Raw genomic sequence first — 22,154 nt, 5'->3', positions numbered from 1 at the left:
ATCACCATAAAGCTACACTACTGAGGCAGTTAAATGACTAACAGCTACAAGTTTGTATTGTTAAAATATAATTTGTAGAAGTATATTAAAAATATACAACTTGAATATAAAGCAAATCCAACTTAGAAATTTCCTGAACCACAGACTGAGTTGAGACCATCATGTTTAATAACCACCAGCAGCTAAAATCTCCATGAGTGCATCAAATCTTTTTGTGATCTGATTTATACTTTTGGCCTTCACAACACTACTTGGCAGCAAGTTCCACAATTTAATTATGTGCTGTATGAAAAATTAGTTCATTTTCTTTTACACTTCACATGTGATTATTTCACTGAGTGCCTGTTAGTTCTGCAAGGAAAAGTTGTGAATAACTACCACCCCCCTCTCCATACCACTTTACAGGCTGCCTCTATTATTACCTGAAGAATCTCAATTTAGTCTTCCCTCACATCAAGGATTTTCCATATTTCTGCTCATCTTCATTGCCTTTCCTTGTTCTTCTTCAAGTTTTAAATATTCTTTTTGTTATAAGAAAAGCTAGAACTACAAACAGCACTCAGATGTGGTACAGTGAGGCCTTCTGGTTTGTTCTCATCTTCTTTTCTAATAACTCTTAATATTTTATTTGTATTTTTTTACCTGGTATTTTTAGAAAACTGTTCACAATAATGCAAGATATCCTTCTTGAGTAATAACAACTCATTTAGAGTCCACTATTGTGGGAGTAAAAGTAAAGGAATTTTTTCTTACATGCATGGGTTTTGTAATTACTGACGTTCAACTTCATTTCCCCTATCAAGCAGCATAAGATTCTTCTCAAACTCTGAGCAGTCTGATAAGCTGAACAACTTCATATTATCTCAAATTTTGTCACCTTATAACTCACAAATTCTTCTTTGTGTGGGACAGGTTTCTGATAAAAACTATTCTAGGACCTAGTGGAGAACCCTCAGTATTATGAAAACAACATTTATTCTTTGATTTCCCATCTTTTAACTCTGCATTACATCAGCAAATTAATGGAGGAAAATTGCAACAAGCTTCACAAAGTAGAAAGCCATTCTATTATATCTGCCTTAGGAAATCCTGGGGACAAGGCATTAGAAGCCAGGAGAGCCTTCTGGCAAAGCAGCCAAGGAGCTCTGCCGTGTCTGCACAGTCAGCCACCACCAGCCAGCCCTGCAGACACTACACTGGGACAGTCAGCCCTCTCTGATCTTTATTCTCTTATTAATCCAACAAAGAACCTTCCTTCTTATTCCATTGGAGTGAAATTTTTTTGTGACTTTTGGCTCAAAGCTTTTTAAAAGGTCAAATAAAATACATCAAACACATCAGCCTTAGCCAAATGATCGTTGAATCCTTCAGAGAACTCTATCAAACTTGTTAGGCAGTGTTATTATTATAAAATGTCTGATATAATATTTCTGTTTGCATTTGCAGTACAAAAAACTTAATGCTGCTTCAGGAACATCACCTTCGCATGTTAACTTCCTGGGATTAACTCTACAACTAATGCATATTAACACTGATCTTTGCATTCAGTTTTCTCAGGATCCTTTTCCAGGATGTTTTTAAATAAAATTAATTAACTTGCTTGATAATAGTCACTTTTACATGATCTGTAAAAACGCTGAAAATCCTTGCACCGTGACAATAAACAACACACCCATCTGCCAGTATCCCAAAATTATGCAAGAGAAACTTCAGGTACAACTCTGATGTTGTTTCTCCAACTCATTAGGCAAAAGTTACAAACTTTTTCATACAAGCCAGTTGATCTACAAACATGTTCAGCACAGAAATGTCTCCTTTATAAATATGCAGTTTGAATTGCTTAAATTATTTGTAAGCCCGACCCCTGCTGGTAATTTTCAGATATTATAAAGCATCATTTTTATTTTTTTTTTCGCTCTTGGAAGCCTCTAAACCGCCGAGGAGCAGCTTTCGGGATTGCTTAGGCCATTAAAAATACCATCAATAATTTTCAGAAGAGACACAAAGGTAGTGGGGATGGAGGATGCTGAAGATGCAGGAGACTGAAAAGGTCGGGAAAAAAAGGGAAATGGAAAATGGAATTAATGCTTTTAATGGCATTTTTCTAAAGGGACTGCGGAATAGGCCACACAGAGAGCGTTTTTCTCCAAGGAACAACAGCACAGCGGCTACTGAAAGGTCAGAGCCAGAACTCTCATCAGTATCTTCTCCAAAGGTGCCATGCTGAATTTTAATTTAGAACAAATCCAGCCTCCCCATCAAGCTGTGATGTTGCTGTTTTCTGCCTGCAGAGCCTCTCCCTGTATGGAGGCTGCAGGCCCAGCTCAGCCCCCTCAGATGTCCTCAAGGAATCATTCAGAGCAACCATCAGAAAAAGCTTCACAGAGACCAGAGACAAAGCAAACTGTCAAAAAAGGGTAGATCCGAGTTGCTTTTTTTTTTTTTTTTTTTTTTTTTTTTTTTTTTTTTTTTTTTACTATTTCACCTGCAACTTTAAGATTTAATAATCTGTTCATTGCCCTTCATGTCTCATGTGAGGAAAAAGCAGTGAGCCAAGGCCCGGGGTGCTGGCAGGCAGCAGACGTTCCCCAAAGCACACCCCAGATGTGGGGGTATCACTGGGGTCACCTCCTTTCCAGACCCCACTGTCCTGACTTGGGCCAGGATAAAGGTGATTTTCTGTCTTGTAACTTTGCTTTCAGCTCAGTCTCTTGTAAGCAGCTGCACTCGCTGAAATTAACAGCAAGTTTCTCAGGCAGTGTCTGCTTCTGGGACTGAAAATGCTGGATGCTTGTAGTGACTGCTGGAGACTGGTGAGCAGAACCAAGGCCACTGCTTGGTTCCAAGGAACATTTTGCCCTCCAAAAGGAGAAAAGGAGTAAAGAGGTCACTCCTGCAATCCCTCCTCTAGGGAGAAGGGGACAAGAGAAATTACCAAAATTGACCAAACAGAGTATTCCATCCCATACACGTTGTACTCAGTATAAATTTGAGGGATCATGAGGGTCAAACCCTTCCTGCTTTCCCTTCTTCACCTGTCCCTGTTTGCTTCAGCATCCTGGAAGGATTCTGTCCATTTGTTTCTCTGTGGTCCTGATCCCAACCATCCTGAGTCTGTGTGCTCCTGCCTCCAGCTCCTGACTGCTGCTGACCCCAGGATTCCAGCCTGGACTTTCCCAGGGCTGCCCTGCAGCCTCTGTGGTGATGTGAGAGTTATTGGGGAAAAAGGGGAGGAACATGGTTCCAATTTTCCTGTAGATTTGTATATATTTAGTCTTTTTTTTTTCCTTTTTATCACTGATTTCATTAAGGCAGTAGTTTAGTTTAGGAAACTGTGTAGCTGTGCAGTTTAGTTTCCAACCCATAGTCTCACTCCCTTATTCTCTCTCCTTTTTTTTTAATCAGGGAGGGGAGGGGGATTAATAGAGTATCTATCATTTGGTTTAATTGCCAGGCCAGTGTTAAACTGTGACACTCACCATGGGGCAGGACCCTCCCCTCCTCAGACACAACTTGCTGCTCCCTCCATGCTGAGGAGCAGGAACATTGCTGTGACCTCTTTGCACCAGGCAGGTTTTTAGGACTGGCAGTGCCTTCACTGCTTATCCCTCTTCTAACCTATTTTTAACACTGTTAAGTGTCCTGAATCTCCAGTGGGAAAGCATTAAGAACCATTAGCAAACAGTTTGTGCTGTTTTAGCTTTGCTTTTCCAACCCTGGGGAACTCTTCCCAATGGCAAAGATGGAGAAGCAAGGGAAATCCTCTCTATATATAAACACAGCAAAGCATTTGCAGCTGGCAGTAAAGATACAGTAGTCAAATATTGAAAAATATTTACTTGCTTGGCACTTGAATTTTTTCATTTCTGTAAATTTAGGTACAGTGCCAACTGTGTGCTGCTTCTGGAGGCACCAGCATCCACAAAGGCAGCCTAAGCCTGCATGCACTTTGTCCAGGGACATCTGCACAAGATATGTGATGCTATTTTATCATCAATTTGCATACCTCAACTTGTTACATCTGGGAGTTTCTCTCAGGTAGGGAGAACAATCCAATGTAAAAACACATGAGAATCACAAAAGCAGAGTAGAGAAACATCTGGGTACAGCAAACCAGCTATCAGGTTAATGTTTGGCCCAGTATGAATGCCAATGCCAGTGCCCATTTAAAAGCAGCCTTGCAGCATGAGAAAGGAAGAAATGTCAGTTTCTTTCTGAAATACTGACATCATTTTCAAGTTTCATGATAGAGAGAAAAATAATTCAGATTAATTTCTGGAAAATTTACCAACTTCTCCATACAGGGTTTTGAAAACAGGCAAATATTTAAACTCTGGCAAAGATGTCTTCACATCTGGAAGACTTTTCCTGCATCACATACAAATAACACAATGCAGAGTCAGAGGCATAAGGTATTCAAGCCATGTTTTCAGCCTTTCACAAGATCAAATTTAAAGCAAGAATAAAGATTCATTGGCATTTTGTCAGTCTTGTAGATTGTCCCCCTTTTAAAAACTGAGCCTTTTATAGCCTTCACTATATCTTTCACTGTCCCAAATTAGAAGAGGGAACAAGAAGAAAAAAACCCTAAATCTGCAGCCTCAGGCCTCCTGAAATGACACTGGTGAGAATCAGGAGACATCATAACACCTATCTAAAAAGTGCTTAGATGGTAAGCAGTGGTTGCTAGAAAAAGGCCAAGCTGCTCCCATTTTAGAAAGAAAGAAGGGGGAAATTCATTTATTATTAAATAGCATCGAGGCACTTCCAAAAGTCTCTCTCAGTCCAGAGCATTTCAGTGGAGTTAGCCAGAAAGAAATCCTCACCATCACTTCTTTATTGTTCTTTTATTAGTTTTTTATGTTCTCGGATGTAATATGTGATTGCCTGCAGAGCAGCATGGAGATCACCAGTGAGGACATGTCTCACAGAGGCCCCATCTGTGAAGAGGACATGGCCATGTGGAAAAGCTATTGCTGAGCAGGAAACTATTGAATGGAGCAGAAAATGTATGTGTTGGGAAGATGCTATTAAGGGATCCAGATGGCATTGAGATGGTGTTAGGAGCAGAGCAGACAGAATTCCAGCAAGTGTGACTAATAGGCATTGGCAAGGACATGGATTTCTTTTGAATTACTGTAACTCTACCCAGTCACTAAATCCACAGAAAACATCTAGGACTTACTGGGGTTGTAGTTTGACAGCAGAAAGAAAAAGTTCAGATTTGTTCCAGATGAAAAAGTCCTTCAGCTCTTGCCACTTAAGTCTTTAGTGAAGTTCTTTTTAAATGTATTATGTTCACTTACTGGTTCTGAAATACTGGTTTCTGCACAGTTATCACCTTCCTTCTAAAAGGTGCTAATGCCTAATGCTCTCTGCTTTGCTACACCCCACAGTGCATGAACTCAACAGTTTGGCCACTTTATCTCTGCAGAATATAAACAAATATGATTTCAGAGGGAACAGCAAGAAGTGTGAGAAATGACAGCATTAGCAGTGGCTTTTATTGTCTCTTCAGAAACGATGATGCTGGGAGAGAGTTTCACATTTAAAGTTATAAAAGCTCTGACAAAAGAGCACTTTGTTCTCAAGAGAAGGGGGAAAAATGATAAAGTCTTTCAAGTTCTCACTGAAAATTTACTTTCTATACTAAAGAAAAATGAGACAAAGGATATATTTTTAAAAGCTCTCATTCACTCATAGGAGGTGAATACAGATTCAAAGGATTAATACGGATTTTTTTCTCTCCTTCATGTCTCTCCTGCTTCTGTTTTCAGAAGTTAGCTTCTAACTACAGGGTGTATATGGAAATGCCTGGAGGCTTGCAGCCTGCTCCTGCTCTGCAGACTCCCCTCACTGCCTTCTGCTGGCTTTCCTCTATGTTTCACACACCTTCATGACAGCAGCTAACTGGAAAGGCAGGGCTCAGTCCAGAAAAACAGACATTGTGCTGTGGGGTAAATGGCATTTCAAAGACCACAATAAACTATAGAAATGGAAACATCCCTCATATGCCTTTCATATGCTGTGGCTTTTCTTTCTCCACCTTCCAATTTGAAAGTTTGAATTCTTCTCCCACTTTTCAGCATGAATTCATTTCTGTCTCTAGTCAGTAGAATGAAGGAGTAGCAGTAGAGCTTGTGTTGCTCCCTCCTTACCAGCTACATAAAATTGACTAAACCAGTCCTGCTGAGACCCACAGGGACACAGCAAATCTAATCCTTTCCCATACACTAATCTCTGTTCTCCTCCCTTTTGCTCTTTAGTCACAGCTCCCCAGTCTGCCAGGTCTGCACAGGGAGGTCACATCCAGCTGAGCCTGAAGGATTGTTCTGGCATGGATGACAGTGCACAATTCCTAAACCCCAAAAGCCTGGGGGAAGATAGTGATTTACCCTGCACTCCTTTGAGAAGGAACCTCTTCTTTGAAGAAAGAACTTGGCCCACTTTCTTATCCAATGCACAGAAAATGTCAGAAAACAAAAAATAAGGTCTAACTATATACCTGGACTGTTTAATTTGAGAGGCATTAAAAAAAAAAATCTTCATGGAGACAATTCTGCACTGGTGAATGAAGTGCTTGAGAGTCTGAGAAGAAATCTGAAGCAGCAGTAGTAACCATCAGTAAAAGGAGCAGGGACTGGCTTAGTAGCTCTGCAACAAAGAGACCTCTAGCAGAAATGGAACACTTTGCACAAAGCAATTTACTGTAGGATCAGAGCAGTGAAAAGAGTGATTAAAACCAAACAAATCCATGGGTTTTGGAACAGCTTTGTAGCTAAACGACTAGCATCAGGGTCTGGAAAAAGTATTTAAATCAGCCATAACAACAAAAGTGTTTCAGTAAAAAGCAGTCTGGAATTAGATCCTGAGTCTATGGCCTCTGTGCATCCATGGCCTCAGCAGCATGTGGTGCCAAAATGGGAAAAGTTATCACCATGAAACAACTGCAGAAGCTTAACCCCTTTCCTGACAAAGCTCTCAGTGTGTGTCTCATCACAGCTCCACACCATCAGTGGCTTTACTGGGAGCAGTCCTGTGTTTCTGTCATAGTTTGTGTTGAGACTTTGACACAACTTCATGAAAAGATGAGAGATGAGATTAAGTAGTGAAAAAAATTCTTTAAAAACAAAGAGAGAGGGGAAAAAACATTATCTAGAGGGGTTTAGGGCTATCTTTGAGCAGAACCTGACAGCACAATCCTGTGGTGGCAGGTACTTGTGAGCTCCACTTGTCCCTGCCTAGGAAACAGACTTGAATTCAGGGCAAAGCCAGACATCTCCATCCCCACTGCCAAGAGCCTTCTGGAATATGAAGTGGTCTTGGACCATGTGGCAATCCGGCTGTTTCCCCCTACACATGCTGGTCCTGAAGCTGCTCAGTTAATTGCTGGTAAATGCTGCTCAGTGGAGATAAACACCAAATAATTAGTCTTGGAGGTGAAAATAAAGAGACTGAACATCTCCTACATGAAAGGGTGCCCAGGACAAGGCAGGGAGGGGCAGACCAAGGAGGTACTGTCAAAATACTCTGAAAACCTTCAGCTCCCAGAAGACAGCAGGATGCTGGTTTTCCTGATAGAGAGGTGTATTATTAATCAGGAGTGATGGGTTTAATGTTGCTTAGAAGGTGCTGAATACTTCTGCAGCTGTATAAACATGAGGTTTCAGAGGGTCTGGTGTGCCTTAGCAAAGGGAACACCTGATTAAGCTCAGTTCAAACAAATATCCACGATACACAAAAGCAGATAGAGACAGGTTTATCCCCCTGAAAAAGGGAAGACATAGCATAATGTCCTCTCTACCATAAATCAAACACATGATGGAATAAAAAAGGGAGATGTATGCCTTGGGTCTTAGAAAATATTGAGCCACCTTGAAGGAACTATAGGAGTGTTAAGATTAGGTGTACAGCCCTAACATGTATTGGAATAGCTGAGCTGAACATGTGTTATTTTCAAACAACCCCCTGCCCCTGCTATGGAACTGAGCTTTCAAAACCATAAAACAAGCTCCAGAGGCAAAGCACAGAAGCAAAGTCATAATGTGCAGGACAGTAATTTCTGCTTTCTGCAAGATTCTGCTTGCTTCAAAATCTTGCTTTCAGTCCTAAGAGGCACTAACACTTTATAGTGATGGAGCTGAAAATATAAGAGAATTAAGAAATGAAACACCATCCAAAGTCTTACATCAGCTGAGAATAAAAAAATAAGCCTGCCAAGATATGATTTGCTCAGATTTTAAAAAGAAGAACTTTACTAAACATTCAGAAACAGATCAACTTTTCTGTGCTTGGAATTTAGCCTGTCATCTGCTTTGGAATGGAAACTGTAAATACTTTAATAAATACATGGAAAGGTTGTCTAGTTTCATTGTAGCTTTTGTAAATGCTCATGTATTCTCTGCTGAAATGGTGTTTTGTAACTTCTCTTTCACTGAATCACAACAGGTACCTCTCTGCCATCTGCAGCAATGCACGAGGGGAAACATCCCTCTTTTATCTCCAGTGCTACATGCACATCAGTATTACAAAAGCTGGATTCTAAACCTCTTCACACACATGCCAACAGATCCTGTATTTACAGTTGAGATTTGGTCAAAATAAGAAACAAACAGCAATGCTGTTTCCACAGGAAAGAAAGTCAACAGGGGAATAGTGACACAAGATCCAGTCCTATGAATTAACTGAGAGCAAGGGACCACCAAACACTAAAAAGAAAAGAGCCTGCAGCCTCTCAAAAGATAGAAAAGCTTATAAGGTACTGTAATACAGGCAAGATCGTGGCTGAGGCTTTCAGTTAATGCTTCATGGATTTCTCACATCCATAAAAGCTGTTGGGAAAGTAAAAAGCATGCTTGGGAAACAAACATCCTACTTCACAAAGGAAACATGTTCTGATCAATGCTACCATGCTGTTCCCTGAATAGCAGGCAGCCTGTAGATACAGGCAGTCTCTACACAGACACTTTTCCATGCACTATAGTATGATGAGATCCTGTAAATGATGCTCTACCATGAGATGGCAAGAACCAGAACAGGCAGTGAAACTACCTCGGGCTTTCCCCTTCTCATTAGTTCCACTAAAATCAGGAGAAGCTTCTCAGCTTTCCCCTTTTTTTGCCTACCTGAGCGTGTCAACCTCCTCCTTGGTGATGAGGGTACTTTGCTCAGCTGTGCACTCTTGAGACTTTAGGACCTTCATCTCCACCTCCAGCTGCAGAGGAGAAAGAAAAGGCATTAGTTCCATCAGTGCTAACAAGGGGAGCACACAAACAGCCAAGGGAGCAGGAGGCAGGAGTCATGAGAAAGGTCTGATGTGTGCAGAATACCAAGATAGGAACACAAAACACAGCTCTTCATGTGTTGGATGTCAAAACCTCAGTTACCTTGCTTCCTTTTGCAATCCCTTTTGTTTTACCCAATATTTCCTACAACAATAGGATTGCAACAAATCTGCTTCTCTTCCAGATAGTTCCACAACCCATCCCTCCAAATAATGGGATGCAGAGAATTGTCTGTGTGGTATTCGGACCTTGCTGGTACCCAAGATCCAGTATTGACAGTAAAAGCTCTTTTAGCTTTAATTTCTCAGCAGAAGAAACAAACCACTGGATTATGTTGTCTTGTCCAAGACAACTCTGAGACACATACCTTGAATCCCTGACTGGGGAACATTTCCAGCACCTTACAATATACACTTCTAGCTCAAGCTGCTCAGGTAGTTCTAGTGGAACAATTAGGAATACTTTTTGCTTCTGGCCTTGAGAATACTTTCTGCTTCTGGCTTTACTTGGGAAGAAACTCACAAGAAGTACCTCAAAACTATAAACATGAAAACTTCTTACTCTGACTCTACCTTCCCAGGCTCCCTCATGTATGGGAATTTATATCCCTAATTCTATCAAGACAATCCACAAATTGATAAACCACATATGTTACTTGTTTTTAAACCCCTCAGAAAATGATTTATTATGAAGCATAACAGAGACAAACTACCTAGAGGATTCTCAAACTTCTGTTCCAATACCATCTCCCATCTCAGTCCTCCTTCACACTCATCCTTCAGATTTTGGATAATTTTTTTGTCATCTGTCTTTTAGCACCTGGCAACTAATTGCCCTAATAAATCTATTGACAAAAAATGTATTTTTCACTCAGAAGGAAAACAACATGCAATCTAATTATACATGCAAAACTTACAACTACAGAGAGCTCTGTACTCAGCATCAGGGAAACAATTCATTAACCTTCCCTTCAACACCATTCCCTTCAACAGCACTGATCAGACTTGTAGAGCAAAATCCCATTGCAACAGTAAAGTTGCTGCAAAGACAGCAAGCTCCCTGCAACTCCCTGATTTTACAAGGAAAAGGAGCACACTGACATGTGCAGTCACACTGCTCAGCCAGAACTGAAATTTTGACATATTGCCACTGCCCTTCCAGGCTTACAATAAAAGACAGACAGAGCACGTCAGCACTGCTGGTAGGAAAGGGCAGAAAAAGGATGGTTGAATTATTCTCCCTCCCCTTTCTGATACACAGGGAAGGAGCAGAAGAAAGAGGGTAGAAAAGTGGTTTTAGCCAAATTTCCCCCTGTCACCTCAAAGCCACACATTCTCCCCCTGCCTGTCAAAAGGCATCCAGGGAATAAAAATAAGCAAAGGCCCACCTGAACCATAAGGCTGTAAAAATGTTAATGTATATTAGCTGCCTGATAAGATTATCAGAGCCAGAAATGCTTCCCTCAATTTTCTGATTACTGAGCTTATCTTTCCCAGCTCAGCCCATCACAGATGGCTGGGGATAAAGCAAGCACACCAGATAATTCCAGGAGTGTGAATAAAAGGTATTGGGATGAAGAGCAGGCTTCAATTCCAGGCAGGAAAACACTCATTAGATCTCCTGTTTTCCCACATCTGCTGAACCCCATTTGCTATTTGTTTTGTGCTGCTTTCTGGAGTGCATGTGGACAGCATTTGAAGATGGAAGGGCTGGTAAATATATTATTTATCACAGGTTAAGCAGGCTCAGCCTTGAGTCCAAACTGCCACCTGCTCACTGACACGAGCAGATAAATCACAGCCACCTTCCCAGGGGAGAAGGGAGGATGGGGTGGGTGGGTGAGTAATCTATTGTTGTGATCTGGGGTCCCTTGTGTTGGCTGCAGGGAGAGGAAAAAAAAAAAAACAGAGTGTGTAATGGGAAAAGGAGACAGGAGAGTGAACACACACACACACACACAAGTGAATGCTGCCATGAAAAGCATCAGCACAGATCTCACCTGGAACAGAGCAATGACAAATTAGTGCCTGGGATGCTCAGCCACGATGTGTTGAGATTCTGTTTGGGTTTCTAAGAATAAGCTGTTGAAGGAGAATCAGAAGGGAAGGGCACAGAGACTTTCAGGGCATTTTATGTCATGTCTGTGTTCTCCCAATTTTCAAAAGCCAAAATTACCTGGACTGAAAATCTGATGTGCCTGAGGTGGGAAGGGAGAGGAGGGCACAAAAGTATCTTTAGAGGTGAAACTGGCTTGAGCAGTTAAATGTTGATGCAGACCCACTTCCCTGAACTCGGAATAGAACTGCTGGAGGGTTGCAAGTCCAGGCCAAAACAGAGTTTTGTGCCACAGAAAGTTATTGTCATTAAAACACCACTTTAAGGACAAAAAAAACCACAACAAAAAACCAAACCAAACAACCCAAAAAACCCCAAACCAAACCCAAACAAAAAAAAAAAAAAAAACCCAAACAAACAAAAAAACCTCACACCTAAATTAAAAGTGTTATATTATTAAATATTTTACTCAAAATATGCTGCTTGATTCCTTTCATATTTAGAGTTTCAGTAAGGAAAACATCCCTGGCTTGCCAGTCTCACAGAAGATACTAAAAATGTTATCTACATCTTTTTCTGGGTAAAAAGGAAGTTAGTTGAGCTAAAATGGAGTGGCTTATTGTAGGGATTCAACTCTGCTCTGAGTTAAACTTTTATTACTTTAAATGCAGTACACTGGTAGAAGCCATTACCTAGCAGAGAGGGGAAAAGGGCTGCTGAAATGACAGCTCATTGCTGTATTCCCCCATTCAGTAATAATGACCTAGGTCAGGCTTAGATCCTTTGGATCTCTTTTATGTTGGTCTGGCTCTTTTAACTAGCATTGAGAGCAGAGAGGAAACATTGTCCCAAAATACAGCATTGCATCTTTTGTCCTGAAAACTGCACAAGAGGGACCCAGGACCTAAAGCTTCTGCAGAAGCTTCAGTGTTAATATCACTAAGGATCAGACCCTCAGTAATACCCCCACCATACAGAATGTATTAACAACTTGAAAAACCACCAAGCTGTTATTTTAGCTGCTTTTAAAGTCATCCAAGGTTTTTATGACACTAAAAATGGCAGAATAACAAGTAATGTCAGAGCTCATAACTTGTGAATAATGCACATAAACAGGTACTTAATATTTTTACTGTGTGATGTTCCCAGAATACACTGGAGCCTCTTGCTCTCAACTTAACATGATCCCGTTTATTCCAAACCTTTTCTATTCTCTTTTCTGTCTGACTTAGGAATTTCTGTCCAGCTTTATCACTCTCAATAGTGAGTGATCAGGACAACTCCAGCATACAGAAAAATGTTAGAATGCCACTTCCACAACTAGGCAAAGATTCAAAAGATGAAAACCCACACTTTCCCAAACAAGATATTGTCATCATTGTTTATAAACCAAGGAAGAGAGGAAGGAAGAACATGGGTGGATTTGTGTCTAGGGTTTAATTAAATGAAATACCATTCTTCTTTCAGCCTCCCTCCTAAACCTGCCTGGACAGGACCTCAGGATGGTGGTTTTCCTCCAAGTGTTAATGACATAAAGAACACCCACAGCAGTGTAAGAAATGTGTTCCTTGCTATCTCTGTTTTCTCTAGGAATTATTTAAGGATACATGAGATGGCAGGAAAAACGTAAGACTATAAATTCATCTCCTCACTGCTAGAGGAAACAAAACTTTACTTCAGAGACCTGACCTTTGTTTATTTCTGGCATTTGTCATTTCTGACCTGTATTCTTCCCCTCTACAACAAGTCCTCTGAGCCTCCACAATGCCATGGACCAGATGTTTCTCCTACTTGACTCCAGAGGGCTTCAGTGCTCATGAAGACAAACCCTTCCAAAGCATCCTACTGACCTACTGTCCACACCTCATCTTCACAATAAGACCCACCATGGGACTTAAACTTCTAAAACAAATCAGTCACCCTTGAAAACTGCATTTACGAAATACTGAAAATGTTAACACATTAACACATTGCTTAACATAATGACCAATTTCCTGTTCAGGTGCCTCATATTTTGGGTCCTAAAGGACTCAAAATATAAAGCATTTCAATTCACTGCTAAAGTTAGGATTTGCATGTTGAAAAAAAGGGGCTGGTTTATTCGCCCACATCATGTACACATATTTCACAGAACACATGCTGGAGACATACAGTTATTATTTGAATAATGAGTGCATTTTAGTGAGGGGCTGATACAGCAATCTTATCCTGATGAAGTGTGTCTGCACGTCATTCAGCATTCTTGGAACTATAGAAAGCAGGAAATGCTGACTCTATTATAAATATCTAAAGGTTTATTTAACAATGGGCTGATGCAACATCCTTTGAAAGGCCTTCCTCAGCAAAAGAGCTGATTTTTAAAAGGCAGAAATAAACAGGAACTGAATTGCACGGTGCCAGCATGGAAAGGTAAATTGAGAGGTTGTGTTTGCCTAAAAGTTTCAGCTCCAAGCTATTTAAATACATAAATATTCAAATGTATGAAAACCAATCAGACTTGGAAGAGTGCACACTAAAATAGACAAGAGCAGAGGAATGAGACTCTGAGTATGACCCAAACACTGAGGTTTGAAAACAGGCAAACTACTGTTCCCCAGAAGCTTGAAATGCCAATTATTTGTGCTTCTCTCCAAAGGATGTAGCTGTGACTAAGGATCTTATTTACCTCTCTTCCCACAGAGCAGCATGGCAAGTTTTGTGACCTCCTGTTCTCAACAAGCTTGTAAATCTGGCATCAGGACAGAAATTCAACATATGTGACCACCAGTGAGCTTAATCTGGTCATACCACAGGGTATTAAGATACCGTGCTGAGCATTCCAGGGATCATTCTGCTCAGCAAGAGCAGTATCACCTCTTCCATGCTCCCAACCTACTGACATTCTGAAGGGTTACTCTCTAAAACATGTCCACAGAAGCACACATGGAGAGAAAAAAATTCTTATCAGATTTCTTAGTGAACTTCACACTTCTTCAAAGAAACAGGACACTACTTGAAAAAGAAAATATTACTTGCCATTTAGAAAAAGGCTAAGCAGCTCAGGAATAGCTGGTACATTTTCTTGGGAAAATTAATCACTGATGCTACTGTGAAACAAAAACAATAAAGCCAAGGAAAATCAGATATTCAGTAAGAAGTGGTTTAGAAGGACTGATTTCCCATTTGCTGGAAGCAAAAGAAAAATAATATTTTTTTTCTCCTCTTGAAAGCCAAAGGCTATCTGGATCAGAGGTGCTGGTCCCTATGGGTTATCGACTCTGTAAGACACTTGCTGTGCTTTCATCACTGAGAAGACAGGGCTAGAGGAGACCTTCCAGCAAACAGTTTCCTAAAAATGTACTCATGCATATATATTATTACAGATACACACACACTAGGAAATGGGCATATGCTGACTTCTGCTTCTCTCCAATACTGCCTGGATTGTGGCTTTTCTCCTCCTGTTGTGGTAAAAAGAGAGCAATTTTTCAAGTTTATACCAAATGTCATTCTATTTCATCCCCCAATATAATCTCCCAGAGAGAAGGTTCGCTGGCCCTATTTCCAATCTCTAAAGTTAATACACAAATTTATATTCCTTTCTCCCACTCGCTCTCCTAAATTAAGAGGTGTAATTACTGGGGATGTTTGCTCCAAGCGAATGAAGTGCCAAGGGAGAAGGAGCTGTCACCACCGGACGGCTGCAGCAGCCACTCTCCCCCCCCTCCCATCCCTGGAGGATCCTGCTTATGAGGCAGTTTCCATCTTTCCCATTAGCAAGGGTAGCTCGTGCACAGGAGCAGACACCAATCCCTCCCTTTCCAGGCAGGACAATCTTAAGGCATAAAATTACAAAATTAACTTCAGCCTGTCGAGGAGCCACTGGTGCTTGCAAGGATCATTCTTCCCAAATTCACCTCTTTGCCTCTCCCCAGCTCTGCTGACCTCTCGGGCAATGTCAGGCTTCCTAATGACAGCAGAGAAACTCAAAACTGAGATCTAAAAATTCAGCCCCATTCTCATCCCCTCTCCATCTCCAGCACCCTCTCAAAAGCAAGATTGATTATTATAATCAGACTTAGCTCTGACACAGCATTTGCATTTTCAAAGCACAGCACAGTCATTAACTAATTCATCTACCCCAAGGGAGCCCTAACGAGCTTTCACCTCTCTCCCCTCTGACTCCCAATCTGCAGGCAGCCCACAGCTTTTCTTCAACCCCCCCTCCTCTACATTGTGCTGCACAAGTGCAACCTGGTGAAAACTCCAGCCAAGTTCAGGGAGTCATAATCAGCCTGTCTGCAAAGGATCAGAGCTCTGCTGCTACCTGCTGAAGAATACAAATGCTCAGACACCTTATTTAAACAAGTGATCCTAAGGTTTCCACAGGTAATCACAATGGTGTAGGGTTTTACAGGAAACTGCTTCTCTTCTGCAAAATCAGGCCAGTACCACAGGGGTCCCAAAATTATCATGTTCTCATCTGAGCAGCATCAACCAGGTGCCTGAGCAGTCTGCCCAGCTGCAAGCATCAGAAGAAGGAATCATCATCACACCATCCCAGCCTCCCTCAGCACAGCCACTCACTCCCCACGTTCTTCCCCAAACACCCACCATGCACCTTTGCCCCAGGACTCAGCCTTCTGCCCCTGCTCAAGTCTCTTCTCACCCTCAGACACTGCCGGGTGCTGACCCTCCCCACTCACCCACCTCCCTTTGCTCATCTCCACATCCTGGACCCACCACAACTGCAGAGCCCCACACAGCAGCTTGTTGGTGATGAGCAATAATGTCTAATTGGAAGTGCTTAACCTGTATTTCAAAGACTCCTACCTGGAATACTTAAGAGAAATAAGTCAGGAAAGTATTTATTTTCTCTCTTGTTTTTTAATCTCCAGCAAATTGTTACTTGAGCAGAGGATAAGGTCACAGTACTGACACTGTTATTCTGCAGCAAGGCACTAAGGACCAGGAGTTGGTATCTCAGTTGAGGGTGCAGCAGAGTGTGCAAAACCCTGAAGCTCTGAACAGCCTGAATGCTTCAGCTGATCCATTCAGTGGAACACTTGGGGCCCTTTTTACTCACAAGAACTACATACAAAACCATCCACTGGCTCCAGAAGGAGCCTGCCTTTCTCACTGAAGAACAGATGTTCTGCTGATACTACAGCATGTCTGAAGGCAACTGTCCTGCTCATCAGCACAGACTCCATGTCAACAGCAAGTGATGTGCAACACCAGTTACCTCAAAGGTACCATTTTTGGATAGCTTTGACAGTTTTGTCTTCCTCAGCATTGTTCCCCACTTTATACAATATTTATTTCTTTCTGGTACTCTGAGATGGGTGAAAAATATGTCAGCTTGGAAAGAAGCACTACTGGACAACATAGGATGGAATCAGGTTCAATGCTCAAGATGAACAAGACTGGAAAGTTTGAGGGGAAGAGAAGTAAACAGAAATCCTGTGAAAGAGATGCACCAAGAAAGGGAACTGGTGATGTTAATTTAAAGTCACCAGTTTATTCCTGGATAATTAAACATTACAAGCTCTCACTTCCAGGGGACAGAGCAGATGAGGAATCTCACCCTCTCTCCCTGTCCAGACCACGGATCCAAGCACTACCATGGGATCTCACCAGCACAGCAAGAAAACCCTGACAGCTCCACCATCCCAAAACCTTCTCTTTGCTGGAACAGCTCATTCTGAAGAAGGATCACCTAATTTCCATGTGCATTCAGCTCAGAGCCTCTCTGCTCTTATCAGTCTCGCTCCACCACTCCCACTAACATGTAGACAACTGCTGCCTTTAATTACTACCCAAAGCTCCTCCCACCAGGGAAGCAAAACAGCTGGTGTCCAGCAGAGAAGGGAAGTCTGGAGTAATTAGCCTTAAATGGTTGGTATCTCCTACCCATTACTCCTGGTTAGAGCAGCAAAACACAGAGTAACAATCTCTTAGGGAACCTGTTGAGGTGTCAGACCTAATGTGCCACAACCTTGTCCAGTGCAGCCACAGCCCTGGCACAATGGGGTTGTCTCCTCTCAAAAAAAAAGCATCACATAGGTCACCTCTTTCCCACAGGAATAGGCAATTCTGCTAGAAGCAAGTAACCTAGCACCTGCAATTCACAGGCAAAGCAACAAATAAAGCTGCAAAGATATCATACCCCCACAGTACAAAGTTTGAATACAGTTTGTTTCCTGAAGGTATCACCTTGATGAATTTCTGCAGCACTCAGACAACAAATTCTCATTAAATGGTAGCTTGTAATCCCACCTCTTGCACCCCCATCAGTTTTTTGTTCAAAAATCATCACATAATAAACAGTCTGAGAAGAATCTATGCATTTCACCAGCCATCTAAGAAGAAGATCAAAGGGGAACTGAAAGAAGAATCTAACACTCTTTTTTTTTTCTTTTGTCTCCTAACACAATTAGAGTGGAATCAATCTTTGCTCAATATTGTAAGAGTGCAAAGGAGCCTTCACTGTGTGCTAGACTTGAAAATTGAACTTATTACTCTTGCTCCAACTCTCAGGGAACAACGTACAGCCTGTACTTCAAACACAGTTTTAAGAACAGCTCTCTTGCCTCTGCTGCATCCTGCCTTATTTTCCAGTTGGCTACAGCTGGGATCTCTGTTTTCTGTCGTATTTCAGCAGAGAGAGAGAAGGTGAGAAGAGACCTGCAGGGCTCCATGCTCAAAGTGCTCTCTGAGCTCCTGGGGATGGGGAAAAAAAAGGATGAGGAAGGGAATTCAGCTTTGGGAAAGCAGCAGCTCTCTCAAGAGAGCCTTCCAGCTGCCTTCAGGAAGTGCAAACTCTGGAAGGAGTCTTGTTCCCCAAATCTTCCTCTAAAGAACAGGCTAAGAAGAGCAGATTTAAGGTTTTCTAGCTGAATGATCTATCCTGTGACAACAAGCAATGGGTTTTTCATACATAGGAAGTGGGAAATATCTCTTCTGGCGCCAAAAAGCAAAGGTTCCAGGGCCCTGCCAAGACTGCTCAGCCCCTTTTAGCCTCATGGGATGATGCCTGTGGTCCCCTTCAGTTGCCAGCGAGCAATCACAGAAAATAAAAAGCAATTCCCTCTCAAATGCCATATGCTCTGCTCTGGTGCCAAAACAGAAATCTGACATTTTAACCTTTGGCGAACATGTTCCTGCTGCCACCAACAGTGAGGTCTGAGGTCCAGCTCAGAAGGGAGGGAAGGTGTAATAGATGTGCTGGGGATGACATTAGCACTGAATACAGCACCAACAGGACAGGGCCTGGCAGGAGCTTGAGTTTATACAGCCAGTCTTTAGAGGTTAATGAAATATTCATAAATAAGTTAAAATTCTCCTGACAAGCTGGATCCTGTAATACAACAAAGAGTTGTCAGGCCCAATTAAGCTATTCCAAAGAGGCAGGGCACTGCCATTCATTATTTACCAAGAGGTCACAGGAAAAATTCTGCTCTATGATCATCTTCTCTCTGCAGATAAATTAGGTTTTACAGCTCCTGCTAGAGGACTCTCTTGCTCTTACAGAGCAGCTCAGAGACACCCCAGCCCACCACCACTACTGCCTAACCCTATCAGCAGCACCTATCAGCCAAAGGCAGAAAACATTGGAAACAATCTCTTCAAAGGGCACTGAGACACAAAAAGATTGCAAGCAAAACAAGTGATGCAGCAAGCTGATTAGGCTGTCAGTGCACGGGCTACAACAGCCCCCAAACTTCATGTTTTTTAAGCCTTTATCTCCCTTTTTGTACAAACAAAGCCAGTTTTGGGCAAGAAGAAAAGTATCCAGCAACCTTTGATCTGAAGGCATGTCTACTGAGCAGGCTCTCCATGCACCCTTAGATCCCACAGCTAGAGATCATCTCATCCTCTCTCATGCTGAGGATAAACTGTACCTCCAGAATTACATTTCTCAGATCAGATCTCTCAGGATGTTTCTCTTCTGATGCAGGCACAACTTCCCAGGACTGTGAAAGCAGGAGGAAACTGATCTCCACCCTTGTTACAAGCAAGTTGGAGAATAGTAATTACTTTGTCCCATCCTAACATGACTATTCAACAGATGAAGTCTTCCTTTCCCTCCCTAGATATGTACTAGAAGGCACATTTTCCTCCTATAGCTTTTCCAAGCTGCCTTTCAGGCAAGGTAGGAAACAAGGAGCAGAAATTACTGAACCCTAGAGGTGTCTGGGATCTCTCACCCCATTTTCCTTGAGCTCTTAAAGTGCTGAATGCAGCAAAGAGCCCCTGCACACTCCAGGAAATTTTAGTTCAACTAAATTGAACCACATAAGTCTGAAGTAGCCCATAAACTTCTTACAGACTCTGAGGGTGGATGAAGCCTGGAAAAGCACAGTACTTGCATGTATATTAATTATGCTGTTTGTATCTCAAAGCTGTGGCTACTATAATAAGGCTTCTGGTAATATTCCTGTCCCACTCATTTTATTTTACTAAGTAACTCAGCATATCTCAGATTTTACAGTGATAGCAGAACTGATTTAATCCCAGCTATTACTGTATGGGAAAACCATCCACCTTTCTCCTCTGCTCAAGAACTGAAGGGAAAAAGCCCCTACCTCTTCTCCCCATCCCAGACCTTGTTCTAATTAAAATCCTGCAATGCAAAGGTGTGAGCACATTCCCCACTCTCAGTCTATTTCCAAGCTGGAAAGCAGAGCATCCACTACCATCCTTTTTACCAAAAAGCACCCCCAGTGCCTTTGCCAGTACTGCTCAGGTTTTATGGATTTGTCTGTAGCATGGAGGCCTCTCAAAAGGACGGGTTGAGAACAACATCATTGTCCATGCATCCCATCTGAGCTTGAAATGCTCCTCAGTTTTGGGTCAGACTATTTTCCCCACAGTCCAGCAGTTCCTGTCCCCAGGGGAGCCCAAAAGGAGGAGCAGCAGCCAGGCAGCCCCTCCACTGTCTGTGTTCCTTCCTTGGGAAAGTCCTAACCCCATGTCAGCTTTTACTGCTTTCAACAAGCAAATGAAAACAGCCCTGCTGAAACCAAACAGTGCTGTGGAGTTCCATAAAACTTTCACGTTAATGGATCCAACAGCAGGTTCATTTGTGTAATGGGACTTTTAAACAGACCGTTTATTTCTTTTTAATTTGAAGGGAATGTACTATTTGATCCCGTGTGCCTGGCTGGATCTTTAAAACAGAGATAAACCACAAGCATTGATTCACTAAGTCTCTTCTTCTAATTAAAAATGCATTGAGATATTAACATACAGATGTGTAATGTACCCATCACCTCTCCAGTCTACAGGCAGTTTGTCAGTGTTCATCTATAAAATCCCAAAGCTTTCACCACACTCTACTTTGCTCTCAGTCCCATGCAAGAGATGCTTCTGATGTTGCCAGTTTTGTGGGTTAAATGTGAATTTTCCAAGACTGAATGTGAGGCAGATGCAACACAACCAACCAAAGCTGTTCACCATTCCCTATGCTAGGAAAGGAAAAATAAAATAAATAAATCAAATCCTGTTTCTGTTCCTCAGAGCTCACTATACTCCTACACCATGGGGAACAGCAAGGACTAATTTTAATGTGCTTGTTCACAACAAGCACCAAGAGCTCTCAGCTAGGAAAAGGAGAAAAGTAAATCTAAGTAGTCTCTTCCCTCTGTTTCAGGGTGACTCTATCTGGGAATAAAGCTGTTCAGTAAAACAGAGGGAGAAAAGCTGAAATGGGGCATCAATGCCTCCTGCACACTCACCCTCCTCATTCCAACTAATTGTACTTCTAAATCAGTATCATGTGATATAAAGAGTAACATAAACACTGTGAGGTATATACTGAACAAACATGCAACAAAAGGCTCTGCTGAAATAAATCTACTTGATAGAAAATAAGATGTCTCAGACACGGATCATGAAAACACATTTAAAATAAATTCACAGATCTCAGGTCAAAAAATGTAAATGCACTTACACAACTACTGATAGCACAGAGCAAGGAGGCTTTATCATAGAGAAGCATAAAAAGATCAGACAGAAAAAGCTGACTGAAACTGGAGGAAAACAGCAGTAGAATAGAAATGTAATAGTGCAGGTCCCACACTAGCTAGAACCCCTCCTGGTCTGGGTCTTCATCAATCAGAAGCCAGAGGACAAAGACCTGGGTGGGTTAACTGGTCACAGGATGAACACCAGTGTCAAGTGGCAGTGGAAATGGGTGATATGATTCTCAAATGGAAGAGCTGAGCTCCATCCAGTACAGAGAGGTACCTGCCTGTATTAGATGCTCCTATAGGAGATACTTCTGTAAAAGCTACTGCTGGAACATCACCTGGAATGACTTGGCCACTCTGGTTATTCATCTTTAAAGGAGACAGAGGAAAATGGGAAGAGGTTTAAAGAAAGCTGCAGGATTCATAAGGAGGCTGAGGAGCCTATTTTAAGAGAAGACTGAACGAGCTTGATTTGTTTAACCTAGACAAATGAAATGTTGGGAGAGAATTGTTCTCCATAAATATGTCACAGCATAAATATGAAGGAGGAAGAACAGTCACTGTAGTTTAAGGAGAGCATTAGCACAAGAAAAAAATGGGTATTAACAGCACATATATTTTCAGTTGGAACTGGAAAGATTTCAGCTATCAGAGCAGTCTTTCAGTGATAGGAATGGGACAAACAGCCTAAGCAGTTTCAAGACAAGCTTGATAAATTTATGAACTAAGGTATATGCTGCAATTGCCTCAGTTACCAAAGGATTGGACTTTATGATCTAAGAGTCCTCTTCCAGCCTTCTGTTAAAGTATCATTTCATTCCAGATCAGCTTTTTTTTTTTTTTTTTTTTTTTTTCCTGTCTC

General features: G+C 41.8%; 1 protein-coding gene across 2 annotated transcripts in view; it reads right to left on the bottom strand.

Annotated features, from left to right (window-relative positions):
* MAD1L1 (mitotic arrest deficient 1 like 1) overlaps nucleotides 1-22,154 on the bottom strand; it is a 339,536-nt gene that overhangs the window by 147,546 nt on the left and 169,836 nt on the right. For both annotated transcript variants that reach the window (XM_030459652.1, XM_030459653.1), the window contains one exon: nucleotides 9,126-9,214. In XM_030459652.1, the coding sequence (XP_030315512.1) occupies nucleotides 9,126-9,214 (89 nt within the window). The remainder of the gene's footprint in view (nucleotides 1-9,125; nucleotides 9,215-22,154) is intronic.

The sequence above is a fragment of the Calypte anna genome, chromosome 14 (genome assembly GCF_003957555.1).
Source record: "Calypte anna isolate BGI_N300 chromosome 14, bCalAnn1_v1.p, whole genome shotgun sequence".
In the NCBI taxonomy this organism is placed as follows: Eukaryota; Metazoa; Chordata; class Aves; order Apodiformes; family Trochilidae; genus Calypte; species Calypte anna.
Note: the sequence above shows the minus strand (reverse complement) of the source record. Positions and strands in the feature narration are given on the sequence as shown.